We start from the raw sequence: 14,394 nt of genomic DNA on the forward strand, positions 1-14,394 counted from the left end.
TCAACTCTTGAGTTTAGAGAATCAGAAGCGGGATGAACTGCAGGAGCTAATCTGTTCATCCCGTCATTCTCATCAACTGCAGGACCGAGTCTATAAAAAAAATAGAAGTTCGAGGGCCAAAAGCAAGGTTTATCACGTCGCTACGAGAAAAGCACGCATGTAGTGGATCTAAAAGGCGTGGGACCCACGGTTAGCATCACCAAGCAGCATCTCCAGTAACTCATGATCGCCCGTCTTTATTGACCTCACCACCCACTGGTTTTCTCTGTTTAGTGGATACATCTGGACAAGGACCCACTTCGGGGACTTCCCTGGTGGTCCAGTGGTTGAGACTTCGCCTTCCAGTGCAGGGGGTGCGGGTTCGAGTCCTGGTCGGGGAAACTAAGATCCCACATGCCTCACAGCCGAAACACCAAAACACATAAAGCAGAAGCAATATTGTCACAAACTCAATAACGACTTAAAAAATGGTCCACATCAAAAAAAAAAAAAAAAAGAAATCTTAAAAAAAACCAAACAAAGGACCCACTTCAAACCTGGCAATGTCCTATCTTGGACACACTGGAAAGGGCATCTCCCGTTTGGCCTGTCATGAGCCTTGTGGGAAGCAGGGGAACCAGCTCTAAACACCGAACACAGAAGGGGGTGTGTGTCCCAGCAAGATGGGAAGGGTTGCCCAGGTGTATCTGTGGTCGAAGGAGGCTGGGGACAGACATACAGGGAAGTTGGAAACTGAGGCACCCGTCAAACCCTAGAGCTGTGGATGCACCGTAGGGAGTCTGCATTTTGTTGACGGCAGGAAGGAAAGTCATTGACGGGACTGGAAAACAAAGGATGACAGTTGGGTTTTCATGTCAGAAAGAAGCCCCCGTCTCCAATCAAGAGTGGATAAGCCCTGGGGAGGTGACTGAGAAGAAAGAGAGGGGACCCAGATGAACAAAGGTGGACGGACTTTGGAGATGTGACTTACAAGAGGAAAGGGCAGGTCTGGAAAAGATGAAAACTCTAACTCGAAAAGATCCATGCACCCCTGTGTGCACAGAAGCAGCAGTCACTACAGCCAAGACATGGAAGCAGCAGAAGTGTCCATCGGCAGAGGACTGGATAAAGAAGACGTGGGACGTGTATACACAGTGCAATACCACTGAGCCATGAAAAGGAATGAAACAATGCAGCCTGCAGCGGCATGGATGGACCTGGAGATGATCACGCTACGTGAGGTCAGTCAGACAGAGAAAGACAAACGTTATACAGTATCACTCCTATGTGAAACCTAACAAGTAACAGGACTGCATCTACGTACAAAACAGAAACAGACTCACAGACACAGAAGCATGGATGGACCTAGAGATTATCATAATGAGCGAAGTGAGCCAGAAAGAGAAAGACACATGCCATATGATGTCACTTAGACGCGGAATCTAAAATATGATACAAACGAACTTACTTACACAACAGCAGTAGACTCACTGACACAGAAAACAAACTTACGGTCACCCAAGGGGAAGCGGGGGGAGGGCTTAAAAACTAGGGGTTTGGGGTTAACATATACACACCACTATATATAAAATAACCAACAAGGACCTACTGTACAGCACAGGGAACTGTGCTCAATAGCTTATAATAATCTATAATGGAAAAGAATAGGAAAAAAGTTTTATATAAATATATAAAACTGAATCACTTTGCTGTACACATGAAACGAGCACAATATTGTAAATCAACTATAGTTCAAAGAGTTAAAAAAAAGGAAGAGGAAAGGGCAGAAGCCCTGGTCAGAGTGAACACAGCAGCAAAGAACAGGAAATCAAAAACAGTGCCCGGGGGGTGGGGGGGTGGGGAGGGGACCCAGGAGCTGGAAGGGCCATTTGGGGGGAGTCCAAAGGAGGAACTGATTGGAGGTGTGGGGCAAAGAGGAAGGTCAAGAATTCTTTTCCAACATGAGGACCCTGAACTGCCTGCAGAGACATCCGGGCAGAAGGGACCAGGCGCCAGGTGGGTGGATGAGTCTAGCTTGGAAGGAGCAGGTGTGAGTGAGAAGCTGAGCTTAGGAGTCCAGAGTGTCTAGTGTGCAGCAAGTGTGACTACAGTGCATGACGTTGGGAGCACGTGCACACGTTCACACACGTCCGTCCCCTATACCACGTCCGCTCCCTGATCCTCCCACCTCTACCTTGCATGGCCCATGGCCCAGCCTCTCTCCAAGGAAAAGCTAAGAGACCTCCCTCCCTTTCTGTACGCCCTCACGCCTGCCCGGCCTCCTGGAAAGCGTCCACCCAAAATGCCCAGGAGGGATCTCTACGAAGCAGAGTTCAAAACAGTGAGAGGCAAAAAAAATAGTATGCTGTGAGCATGCCACACTCCGCATGTGTGTGCGCACGCGCACAGAGCTCTTTAAGCGCGGGGAGAAGGACAGAAGGCGTCAGACCAAACTGTCCACGTGGCGACCTGGTGATGATGGAGGGACAAAGGAGGAAAGAAAAGGGAATGAGGCAAGCTGAGGGAAAAAAAGAAAAAAGAAAGAAAAGCAGAGAGGAGAAGAGAAAATGCTTAAGCACTCTCCACGGGCAGGAAAGAGAAAGAGATGTCGAAAATGCACTCAAGGAGTTGAGGCTGGGACTGAGACGCCTGTACACCTGTGTTCACAGCAGCATTACAACAGCCAAGAGGTGGAGGCAGACCAAGTGTCCCTGGATGCATGATGCATATAAACAAATGTGTTCCAGTCACACAGTGGAATATTACTCAGCCATGAAAAAGGAAGGACATTGTGATACAGGCTACAATGTGGACAGGCCTTGAGAACATGATGCTTGGTGAGAGAAGCCAGACCCAAAAGGACACACAGTGTGGGATTCCACTCAGAGGAGGTCCCTAGGGTTGTCACACTCATCAGAAAGTAGATGGTGGGGCTGGGGGAGGGGGAGGGGGACGCAGTGTTTCATGGGCACCATGAGTTCCAACTTTGCAAGATGAAAAGGTTCTGGAGATGATGGTTGGGATGGCTGCACGATGTGGATGGACTTAATGTCACTGAATTATACACTTAAAAATGGTCAAGATGGCAGACGAATGGATAAAGAAGACGTGGCACATGTATACAATGTAATATTACTCGGCCATAAAAAGAAACGAAGTTAAGTTAGTTGCAGTGAGGTGGATGGACCTAGAGTCCGTCATACAGAGTGAAGTAAGTCAGAAAGAGAAAAACAAATACCGTATGCTCACACATATATATGGAATCTAAAAAAAAAAAAAAGGTTCTGAAGAACCTAGGGGCAGGACAGGAATAAAGACACAGATGTAGAGACTGGACTTGAGGACACGGGGAGGGGGAAGGGTAAGCTGGGACAAAGTGAGAGAGAGGCAAGGACATATATATACACTACCAAATGTAAAATAGATAGCTAGTGGGAAGCAGCCGCATAGCACAGGGAGATCAGCTTGGTGCTTTGTGACCACCTAGAGGGGTGGGATAGGGAGGGTGGGAGGGAGGGAGAGGCAAGAGGGAAGAGGTATGGAGATATATGTATATGTATGGCTGGTTCACTTTGTTATAAAGCAGAAACTAACACATCACTCTAAAGCAATTATACTCCAATAAAGATGTTTAAAAAAAAAAAGTCAAGATGGTCAATTTTATGTGAGGTACATTTTACCACGATTAAAAAATTAAAATTGAAAAAATGCATTGGAGAGAACATATTAATCAATTATTCCATAAACAGCAAAAAAAAAAAAGTGGCTGTCATTGACAATGAGTAGGAACACACTGGCAGAGACGTCAGCTCTGAGCGCAAAGAAGCACTTTCCACCTTTGATTATTGTCTTTTATTTGCAAAGTCCGCAGTGAGCACCTCCCTTGTGGCATTTTAATCAACTTAAAAGTCAGCCTCATCTAGCTGGAGACACCTAACTTTAAAGTTGGTCACAATTTCTCCAGATGCTGCCGTAAAGCTGGACTCTGCCATTCAAAAGGAGAAAACAGAAAGCCACTCACGTCACCCTTTCTTGAGCCCCATCGCCCGGCGCAATCTGAGGTTCTGGAACATCCCTTCCAGTTTCCGAACCGGCTCCATGGTAACCAGTGCCCCCCGCCCGCCCCGTCGAGGGGACCTGAACTTGTTTCCCCGTCCCCAGCCCAGGCTCCCCCTGTTGTGGACCCCAGGGGTCCCAACGCTCGGTGGCTGATGCCTTCCCAAGGACGACCGTTCGCTCTCTCTCTCTTTCCAGATGGCTCCCTGGAAACTGCCCCACCTGGAACGCTGTCTCTCCCATCCAACTTCCCAGGCATGTGCCAGGCCAGTACACCGCTGTGGAAGGCGGGGACGGGGTGACCTCGTGCTCCGTTCTCGCACCCAAGTCCCCAGCTGAACGCACAGGAAGCGCACCCTCCGAGGTGCCCATCTAACCTCCCCAGAAGTGCCCTGGGGGCCCGTTCCCATCTCCTACCCCCGCTCCTGAGTTACACACCAGCATCAATGCTGGAGCTCCCCGCCACGTCCAGCCTTGCGTCCAAGGCGGACTCAGATCCCTCCCCATGTCCCAGCCTCCTGGCTGACCCGTGGCCCCTGCACCAAGCATTCCCCCCACCTGTCAGCCACCAAATGCCTTCTCCTTCTGCGAGATTCTGCTGCAGCACCCTCAGCGCCTTAGGACCTCTGGCCCCAAAGGGCTGACGATTCCGTCCTTACCAACCACGCTGGCATCTACCAGAGCCTCATCGGGAACGTCACAGTTTCCCTCCATCAGGAGAATTCAAACCTCCCTTTTATAAGCATCCACCTTGCCAGACCCCCCAAAATTCAAAATGGACATTTTGTTACGTTCGGACAAAGCACAGAACAAGGAATTGGGAAGTGGCCGTGTTCCTTCTGTCACGGCCGTCCCTTGCAGGCGGTGAAAGAGGAAGGAGAGCTATTTCTGGACTTTTGCTTCTGAAACTCAAGTGCAGAGGGGTCAAGGGAAGTCAGAACAGGGTGTTCTTTCCTCCTTAACTACCAGAAAAGCCAAGGAACAGTTTTACTAACTACCCGTCCATGTGCCATGGAGATCACACGAGACTCAAGTCTGTGGGCAGGAAGAAAGACCTTTCCTTTAGGCTATGGGCTCGTCCTCTCCAGACTAAGACCCAAGTTCCTCTACGTGGAGATCCAAGCTGTCATTTCGCCAATAATGAGAAGGATGTGCCCCATGGGTGATGGACCTCTGAGTTCTTTCATACCCAGATCTGTAGCGGAAAGCCAATGAAACATGGCTGGCTAGCTGGGTCTTCTGCTGCGCAATGAGCGACACGGCACTGGGACTGTTATTGGGTCCACAGGCTCATCACCAAGACGAAATGAGGGAACTCCACGTGCAGGGGCTGGGACAGGAAAGTGAGAATGCACCCACACCACCTAGTCTCTGTGTGTGCCCCTATCACCGGTGTTATCAACCAACCTTCCATCCATCATTCAACCCATCCATCCATCCGTCAACCTATCTAATCATTTGTCTACCATCTGTGTATCCATCCATCCATCCACCCACCCATCCATCTACCCAAATATCTACCTATCGATCTATTTATCTCACTATCTATTTCTATATCACCTGCCTATTCATCCTGTCTTCCTTTCTTCCTTCCATCCATCCATCCACGCATTCTTTCTATCTATCTATCTATCTATCTATCTATCTATCTATCTATCTATCTATCTATCTAGGCAGTGGTCTGTAATCAGGACTATTTCACTCCCTGGGACATTTTCTGTCAACGTCTAAAGACATTTTTTGCCATCACACCACGGAGGGAGTGTGCTCCTGGCATCGAGTGGGTAGACACCAGGGATGCTGCTAGACCTCCTCTGCTACACAGAAGAGCCGCCACCACAAAGAATTTCCCGTCCCCAATGTCAGTGGCGCCCAGGTGAGAATGCCTGTCCTTAGATCCCACCAACTCTAAGATGCCAGCGATTTCTAGACGCACAAAGGGCAGGGAGCAGACACAGGGTCCTGGTCTAGGGGCGGGACACAAGCCTTCCTCCCCGGGACACCTTGACTGTAACACAATCCTTCTACACTGAGTTTGTCAGCTCTTCTGAAATTATCTCTACGCTGGCTGAACCGGCCTTCAGGATGGCTTTATCCCAGAACAGAATGCGTTCTCTGATGTGGACGTAATGAACGTCCTGGCCGACTTTCAACAACGCAACCAGTAGCACTTCAAATACCGCACGCTAATGACACCGTGGGCGAACGTGCCAAACCGTTCACGTGGAAGTTGAAACTTGAGTCTTTGTTCGGCGTGATACCCGGGGTCATCGGTATTCCATGTGGCTTCACGGGAACATGAGTAAGGCTCACTCAACACTTCTGGATGGTATGAAAGGCAGATGTTGGGAGAAGCAACTCATTTCCAAGAGAAACTGCACAGCTGGGGGGATTCGGTACCTGCTTCCCTCGTGGTCTCTTCCCACTAAATCTGGTGCCCCATCCAGTGGCCCTGGGCACCCTACTCCCCCCGTTCGCGGGGCTGGTCAGAGACAGCGCTCTCCCCATTACGTGTGGGGCACCTCTAGAGTCTGCTGACCCTGGATCAATTCAATCCCAGTTTTCAAACACCGCCAGGTCCCTCAAATGATAAAGCAGAGAAAACTTCCAAAGGCTACAAGTACTTTATAGTAAGACCCCTGTGCACTGAAAGACCTGCACTTAGCAAGTCACTAAGTAGTAGTGTCCACCCCAAAATCTCTATGCTGAAGTCCTAACCCCCAGGACCTCAGCATGTGGCTGGATTTAGAGATGGGGTCTTTAAAAAGGGGATGAACGTGAAATGAGGTCACTAGGCTGGGTCCTGATCCCGTAGGGCTGGGGTCCTTATAGGAAGACGAGGCCAGGACACAGACATGCAGAGGACAGCCTTGCGGACTAAAGGACCAGGAAAAGTTCCTGCCTGTTGGCCGTAGCACAGTTGGACCTGACATATAAAAAGACTGCGTTGAGGTGTGCCGGCACCCAGTGAGCTGTGCGGCAACAGGAATATCAAGGTAGCAAAGAGACTGTCAGATTACAGAGCCACCGCAGTGCAGAGAGATCACACTCTTCAAAATTAGAGAAAACCCGATTCAGATAACCTGGGGTCAAATTCCATCCCACTGAAACTAGGGCTTACAGCCTTTGTGATGGAAACAATTCAGGTACTTATCCAAAAGCACGGAACGTCGGAATACACAGTCTGCGTCCCTCTGGATTCGGCAGTCTACCCAACCTGATGAGGAGGCCGCCTGATTAGCTGTCCAGGAGTCAAGGAAGCAGAGTTGTTTGACTAAAGCTCTGTTCTTCACGGTCCTCCTCTTCCCTATTCCCTTTTAACTTCCCAAAGCTCAAGGATTCTATCCTGGGGACTCCTCTGAGGTAGTTAGAAAGCACCCCCAGAGCCCATCCCCTAGGCTGGTGCCCACTCCAGGAGACGACGGGGTGTGTGGTACTTTGCTGGGGCTGCCGTAACAGAAGACCACAAACTGGGTGGCTTAAACAACAGAAATGCATCCTGTCATAGTTCTGGAGGCCAGAAGTGCAAGATCAGGGTGTTGGTGGTTCCTTCTAGAATCTCCAGGGAAGGATCCGTCCTAGCTTCTTCCATAGCTTCTGGGGGTTGCCAGCAATCCCTGGGGCTCCTCGGCTTACGGCCGCATCACCCCCGATCTCCACCTCTGTCTTCACGTGGCCTTCTCTCTGTGTGTCTCTGTGTGTCGTCTCCGCTTGGTACGAGGGCACCCATCACATCGGATGGAGAACCCACCTTACTCCTATAGGACCTCGACCTCCATCTTGATGACACCTACAAAGACCCAACTTCCAAATAAGGTCACATTCACGGGTACTGGGGGTCAGGACATCAACGTATCTTTTGCAGGAGAGGGAGGACACAACACACAATTCAACCCACAGCAAGGTGGAGTTCCCAGAATGGAAGCCATCCTCCAAGGTTCCCTATAGCATCACCCTAATGTTTCCAGGGGGACGTGCCTGGTCCCAGAACATACGCGTTGAGGTGACCTCAGCAACCCCGCCAGCCGCCGGGCAGCATGCCCGCCACCCACGCACAGCCCTGGGAAGCACTCCTCCCACTGGCTTCTTCCCTCTTCTCCAAACTTGTGTCTTCTCGACACCCATGTCGCAGACTTTTCGTTTTCACCATCAGTTCCACCTGCTTCTCTTCCGTGTTCTCCTAATGTCACTGCAGACACGTAACCGATCACGCCACTTGGTTTCCAGAGCAAACCGGAACCCAGCGGCCAGGTGCCCCGTCTTCCTGGGAAAACTCAGCCACAAAGCACCCTCGGGGACACACCCTGGGGTCCTGGCTTGAGACTTCCTGTATTTGGTAAAAGCCCAAGATCGTTCTCCCAAATCACCTGAGAATGACTTGGCAACAGATGAAGGAGTCCACATCTCCTGTACAGAACGTGTACTGAACACCCTAGCCAACTGAAGTCGTCATCCAGAATCACTATTTCAGTTTCTAGAAGAGACACCAGAAGTAGAAGCTTTTCTTCTTTCCAGAAGAAGATGTACACGCATGAGATTTTCTACCCATCTCCCCACCACCTCCCAGCGAAGAGGAGACTCAGACCTGAACAGGGAGGGCTGGTGGCTCTGCTGCACCGGCTAAGTTCTTTTTCTGTTTCGATTTTAATGACTCAACAGCATGAGACTCTACTGACCCGTCCACGCTGGCCCAGCACGGCCACTGGGCTTCATAAAAGGAAAGTAAGACAAGAAGTCAGCTGCTTCCCTTCTGTCACCCGTCAAACACGCCGCCTGTCCCTGCTCCGAGTGACACGCTGTTTCGGGCCCTGGGGACGTTGCTCCGGTGGCTGTGAGCCGGCAGGTGTTATCTCCCTGCACTGGGGCACAGGCAAGGTGCTCCAAGAGCAGGGTGCAGGCGCCTGTCTCTGTGTACAGGCAGGTGTATCACAGAAGAAAGGCAGGTGAGGGTGAGGTGGGAGAGGTAGGGGGTGGGGAGAGGCAGATGAAGGGGGCACCATGGGGGGGCGGGTGGCCCTGCGGTGACAACATGGATGGTACCTCCCACCTCCTCCTGCAGGTCACTTTCCTGGGATGGAGGCAAGAGCGTCTGAAAAGAGCCAGAGGCAGAGACAGAGCCCGGGATGAGCCGTTTCTAGGCCACTGAGCCCCTGGGGTCATTCCCTGAGGATGTGTCAGCAGAGACGCAGGTCATCAGAGGGCCGTGCGGGTGAAGGGATCACTACGGCTGTAGTTAAAGCAATGAACGCCTTGAAAGAGGCAAGTCTGGGAGGCCAAGAACAGCTGGGCACTCAGGCCAGAGAGGGGGGCCCACACCAGGCTGGGCTGGGAGGGGTCGGGGGCTGCGAAGGGGCGTGAGGAAGGCGGCGGAAGGGGCAGGCCCCCGGGGATGGGGACGGAGAGCCCTCTGTGGACGCCCACACCTGAGGCCCCTGAGTGGGAAACGGCCCTACCCTCCGCCAGCAAAGAGCGTGGCAGAAAGAGGGATCCATTTGGTCCACATCGGGCACCTTCAACTGGAAGGTTCTATGAGGCATCGACATGGGGCCACTGAACGGCCAGCTAGAAACCCAAGGAACGATGTGAGTGAGCAGAGGTGAGCAGGTGACTGAGGTCCCAGGAAGACCGACTGGACCAGCTGTCCAGGGGGCTGGGGGTGGGAGGAGGGGACAGAGCCTCTGGCGGGCCCCAGGTGGCCCTGTGGACACGCGGCTGGTGCAGGGGGGGCAGCGCCAGGCGTGCCACCCTGGCAGGCACTCGTGGGAACGGCGCCTTTCTCCGCGAGACCGGGAGCTGAGATGTCTCAGCAGAGGGTGACCCGCTGTGACCGCACCCCATCCCACCTCCCGCAGGAGAATCCACCTGGGGGCCGGGAGGGTGGGGACCCGGCGAAGGGGACTCACAGCTTGACCAGGAACGGGTGGCTGACTTCCTTCAGCACGGATTTCTCGTTGTGCACGTGCTGTTCCTGCTTCAGGCGGATGACGTCCGGGATACTCATGACCTTCAGGGCGAAGAAACGTGTGCTCTGCTTCTCGCGGACCAGCTGCACGCGACCGAACGTCCCCGTACCTGCAGTGGGGAGACGCGGTGTCAGCAGCCACGGCCCCCAGGACGGGAGACCAGCACCCCGACCTCAAGACAACCTGGGGGCTCGGACAACTCAGTAATGGGCGATACAACTGGTGCGAGGGCTGGGTGACGGGCACCTGTCTGGAACGGTCAACTGAACCGACACACACACAGGATCACTCGCCCCCGAATTGTTCTTTAATAGGGGCGACTAGCCATGCTTTCTGCAAATGAGTCATCCCAGAGGAAACGCGCACACACACACACACACACACACAGGGAAAGGCAGAATGGAAAAGGATGCTAAATACATTCCTTCGACGTGTCTTTTTCTTTAGGTTTTCTAAATCAAGACAAGACAGAAAATAAACTTACGGTTACCGGAGGGGATAGCAGGGGGTGGGGAGAGATAAATTAGGAGTTTGGGATTAGCAGAGACACACTACTATATATAAAACAGGTGAACAACAAGGACCTACTGTAGAGCACAGGAAACTCTACTCAACACCTTATAATAACCTATGATAGGAAAGAATCTGAAAAAGAATAGATAAGCATATATATAACCGCATCACTCTGCTGTGCCCCTGAAGCTAACACAACATTGCGAATTAACTATACTTCAATTTAAAAAATTGGATTAAAAAATAAAAAATCAGAAGATGACTCTTTCCATGAAAACTTGTGAGTATCCCTGCCTGGTTCCTCTTTATCCCACAAAGCACTGTATGAGAGGCTAATGAACTCAAAACTCTAGTACACGTGTTGGTGATTGCCACCGTCCTGTTAAAACAAAACAAAACAGAAAAGGCTAAGTGTGACACACCCCTCCTCACAAGCTGCTTCCTTTAAGCCATTAATGCCAGCTAAACGCACTCAGTGTTTCTGTGAACACTTGCCAGGGGTTAGAACCAAGTGATGCAGATACTCACAGAGAGAAAAATTTAAAAAGTGCAAACATGAAAGGAAATCAACAGCATAAATGTAAAAGGAAATCAAACCCTCCTGTGTACCATAGGCTGTGACACTGTCAACCCAATGTCTCCTCCTCTGTGGTCTCCCACCAGCCCTTCTTCATCCTCTGAGCCTCACTGTGGGGTGGGGTCCAGCTGCTACCCCTCCCCCAGGCCGGCAATCACTTAGGGCACCTCTGAGATTAAAGCTCCGAAGGCATTTTATCTACGGCCAGAGAAAAGGTAAAGTTGGGGGCAGAAAAGTGACATCTGCATGTGTGACCCTCTGGAAGCTTACCCAAGACGGCTGTCCTTTCCGCCCCCGTTTATCGAAGAAATAACGCAGAGGAAGGGCTCTCCCAGGGGAAGGAGGTGTGGAAAACGGCCAACGAATTGGGGCTCCCTGGCTGGAAAAATGGCCATCAACATGATGAGAAAGCAGGAAGAAAGGAATTCAGGGATGGCTCGAAGACGAAAAAGACCTTCAACGCAACCACGCAGCCACCTTCTCCTCTTTCACAGAGTTGGGAACGCCATTTACGGCACATGGTAACATGGAGAGGAAAACAAAGTTACACCTAAGCAACGCACTTGGGGGGAGGGCCTCTTCTACAAATTGAAATTCTCAAGCTGCAAAATACGTAAGTGCCTCTACTGGCTTACGCAGCTGGGGTGAGGGACATGGCTACGTCACCTTGGCTTTTAAAGCAAGTTCCCAATCGTGACTATTTTATTACTGCACAAGTAGAAAGCGATGGACACACATGAAGGAAAGAAACTGCCAGAAAAAGCCAATGATGAGCCCCAGTACAGGTTTTAAAAGTCCGTCCTCATCAAAAGATGATTCAGAAGTAGAAACAGAATTGTGTCACAGTGAGGCAGCGTTGACAAAGTTCTGCGCAAGCAGGTTCACAGAGAGGCAAGTAGGGGAAGGGCCCCGAGGCGAGTGAATGGACACAGTCGAGGTGTTTTCAGGAGATCGCTTGGCAAAGGGCGCAGGAACGGGAACTGAGGACACTGGCATGGCATCTAGTGCAAGTTGTGCCTTCGACTTGCTCTGTGAACCCACCGCAAACAAATGAACCCGTCTGGACTCATACTGTTTTCATCTCTCTGATAGAACAGGTAGATGACTAGATCGACGTTATCAACCGTCTCGCCACACGCTAAAATTCTAACGATGAAAAGAAAGACAACACGGCTGTGACTCAACAGATTTTTTTTTAATTTTTGTACCTTTCTGCCTGCCACATCTTTTAAGCTTTGCTCTGAGCTGTGGGTGCTGTAAACACTGAGAGCTCAAAGCAGAGTGCCTGCAGTGCAGAGATGGGGGAACTCCCTCGGCACCACAGGCAGATTACAGGATGATACAGGGAAACCGTCTTGTTGACGGCGGATGAAACCAGCATGCTGTAATTTTTAAGGTGACCGGCTTTAACGCGCTAAAGACCAAACCAACATTCAACGGTGCTGGTATGAAGTCGTTATTGCAGTAGAAAGAAAAAGGACAAACATCTTTTCTGATCGGTGTTGGCAGGCTCTCCAATATACATCCCCAGCTCTCCAGATCTCCCGTTGGAAAGTAGAAAAGTCCCCCTTTTAGCTTTGCTGCAGGTAAGGATGGTTACATGACCCACTCCGCCCAATAAGAGACGAAATGGAATATTATTCAGCGTAAAAATGAAGGAAAGCCTTGTTGATGATCTATTTTATATATACTAGTATGTGTATGTCAATCCCAGGTTCCTGACTGATTCCTCCCCCTCACGTTTCCCCTCTGGTAAACATAAGTTTGTTTTCGAAATCTGTGAGTCTGTTTCTGTTTTGTAAGTAAGTTCATTTATATCATTTTTAATTGGATGCCACAGATGAGTGACAGCATACGATCTTTGTCTAACTTACTTCACTTAGTGTGATAATCAACTATACTCCAATAAAATTAAAAAACGAAGGAAATCCTGCCACTTGGGACATCACGGATGAGCCCCGAGAGCATTAGGCTAAGTGAAGTAAGTCCAACAGAGAAAAACGCACACTGTATGATCTCATATATATGAGGAATCTAAAAAAGGGCAAACTCATAGAAACAGAGTCGACGGTGGTCGCCAGAGGTGAGGGGTGAGCGATCGGGGGAATGGATGAAGGGAGTTAAAAGGTAGAAGGTTACAGTTACAAAATAAATAAGTCCTGGGAATGTCAAGTATGGCATGGTGACTACAGTTAGTAACACCGTATTGTTTACTTGAAAGCTGCTAAGAGAGTAGATCTTAAAAGTTCTCATCGCGAGAAAAAAATGTGTAACTATGTGAGGTGATGGATGTTAACTAGATAGACTGTGGTGATCCGTTTGCAATATATACGAATATCCAGTCATTGCGTTGCACACCCAAAACTAATACAGCGTTATACATCAAACACATCTCAAAAAAACGCGGAAAAAACAAACAAACCTATTTCTCGACTACACTCCAGTAAAAATTTAAAAAATAAATAAAGGGGTCACCTTGAACACAAGGTATCACTTTACTGTGAAGTCACAACAGAGGGGGAAAAAAAAAAAAAGAACTGCAGAGTGAGGTGTGGGAAAGCACAGAAAATGCATTTCGCAGGGTCAGGAGGGACTGACCTGCCGTCTTCCTCAGCCCCAAACCCACAAACGGTCCCGAGAGGAGGGAGGTCACACAGGGACCATGGCAAAGCCTTTGCCCCGCAGACGCCAGGTTAAAAAAAAGCGACCACCTTATTTTGTCTTTGAAAACCCATAATGTAAATGAAGCAGGTGGAAAATCAAAGCTACTAGGATTTAAGTTCGTGTGGGTCATTGTAAGTTTGCTGGAACTGAAAACACTTGGGGGGAAATCCACACAGAATGGGGACCGTAGGAGTAGTGTGGAATGCCAGGGAATTACAAAAGGAGAAAACGGAAACCACTCTGGGTTTTATCTCGGGGTATGGGGATCACAGGGGTAATGACAGAAATGATAGGGAGGCCACTCCCTCTGATTTCACCCTCCATCCCCCTCTGGTCTCCCCCCTTTTCCCGCACCACGTTCTGCAGAAAAAATCCACTAATGGACCAACACACCAGAAAACCGACATCGCCCATGTGGACCCTACGCAACCTCTGTCCTGGGAGGGGACCCACAGTGGGCCTGGTCCTGTTTGCCTCACCTACACACAGTTTTTCTAACCCTCCTCCCACCAGTTGAGGGTTGAATTGTGTCCCACAAGAGACAGATTCAATTCCTAACCCTGGAACCTGGGAACGGGAGCTTATTTGGAAACAGGGTCTTTGCAGAGGTGATGAAGGGAAGGGTCTGAGATGAGGTCCTCC

The 14,394-nt window shown here is 50.2% G+C and overlaps 1 protein-coding gene across 4 annotated transcripts in view; it reads right to left on the reverse strand.

The window, feature by feature from the left end:
• The window catches only part of PRKX (protein kinase cAMP-dependent X-linked catalytic subunit), an 87,433-nt gene that overhangs the window by 42,412 nt on the left and 30,627 nt on the right, over positions 1-14,394 (reverse strand). For all 4 annotated transcript variants that reach the window (XM_079909867.1, XM_079909865.1, XM_079909866.1 and 1 more), the window contains exon 2: positions 9,939-10,107. In XM_079909867.1, coding sequence (XP_079765993.1) covers positions 9,939-10,107 — 169 coding nt within the window. The remainder of the gene's footprint in view (positions 1-9,938; positions 10,108-14,394) is intronic.

Source organism: Stenella coeruleoalba, assembly GCF_951394435.1.
Source record: "Stenella coeruleoalba genome assembly, chromosome: X".
Taxonomy (NCBI): domain Eukaryota; kingdom Metazoa; phylum Chordata; class Mammalia; order Artiodactyla; family Delphinidae; genus Stenella; species Stenella coeruleoalba.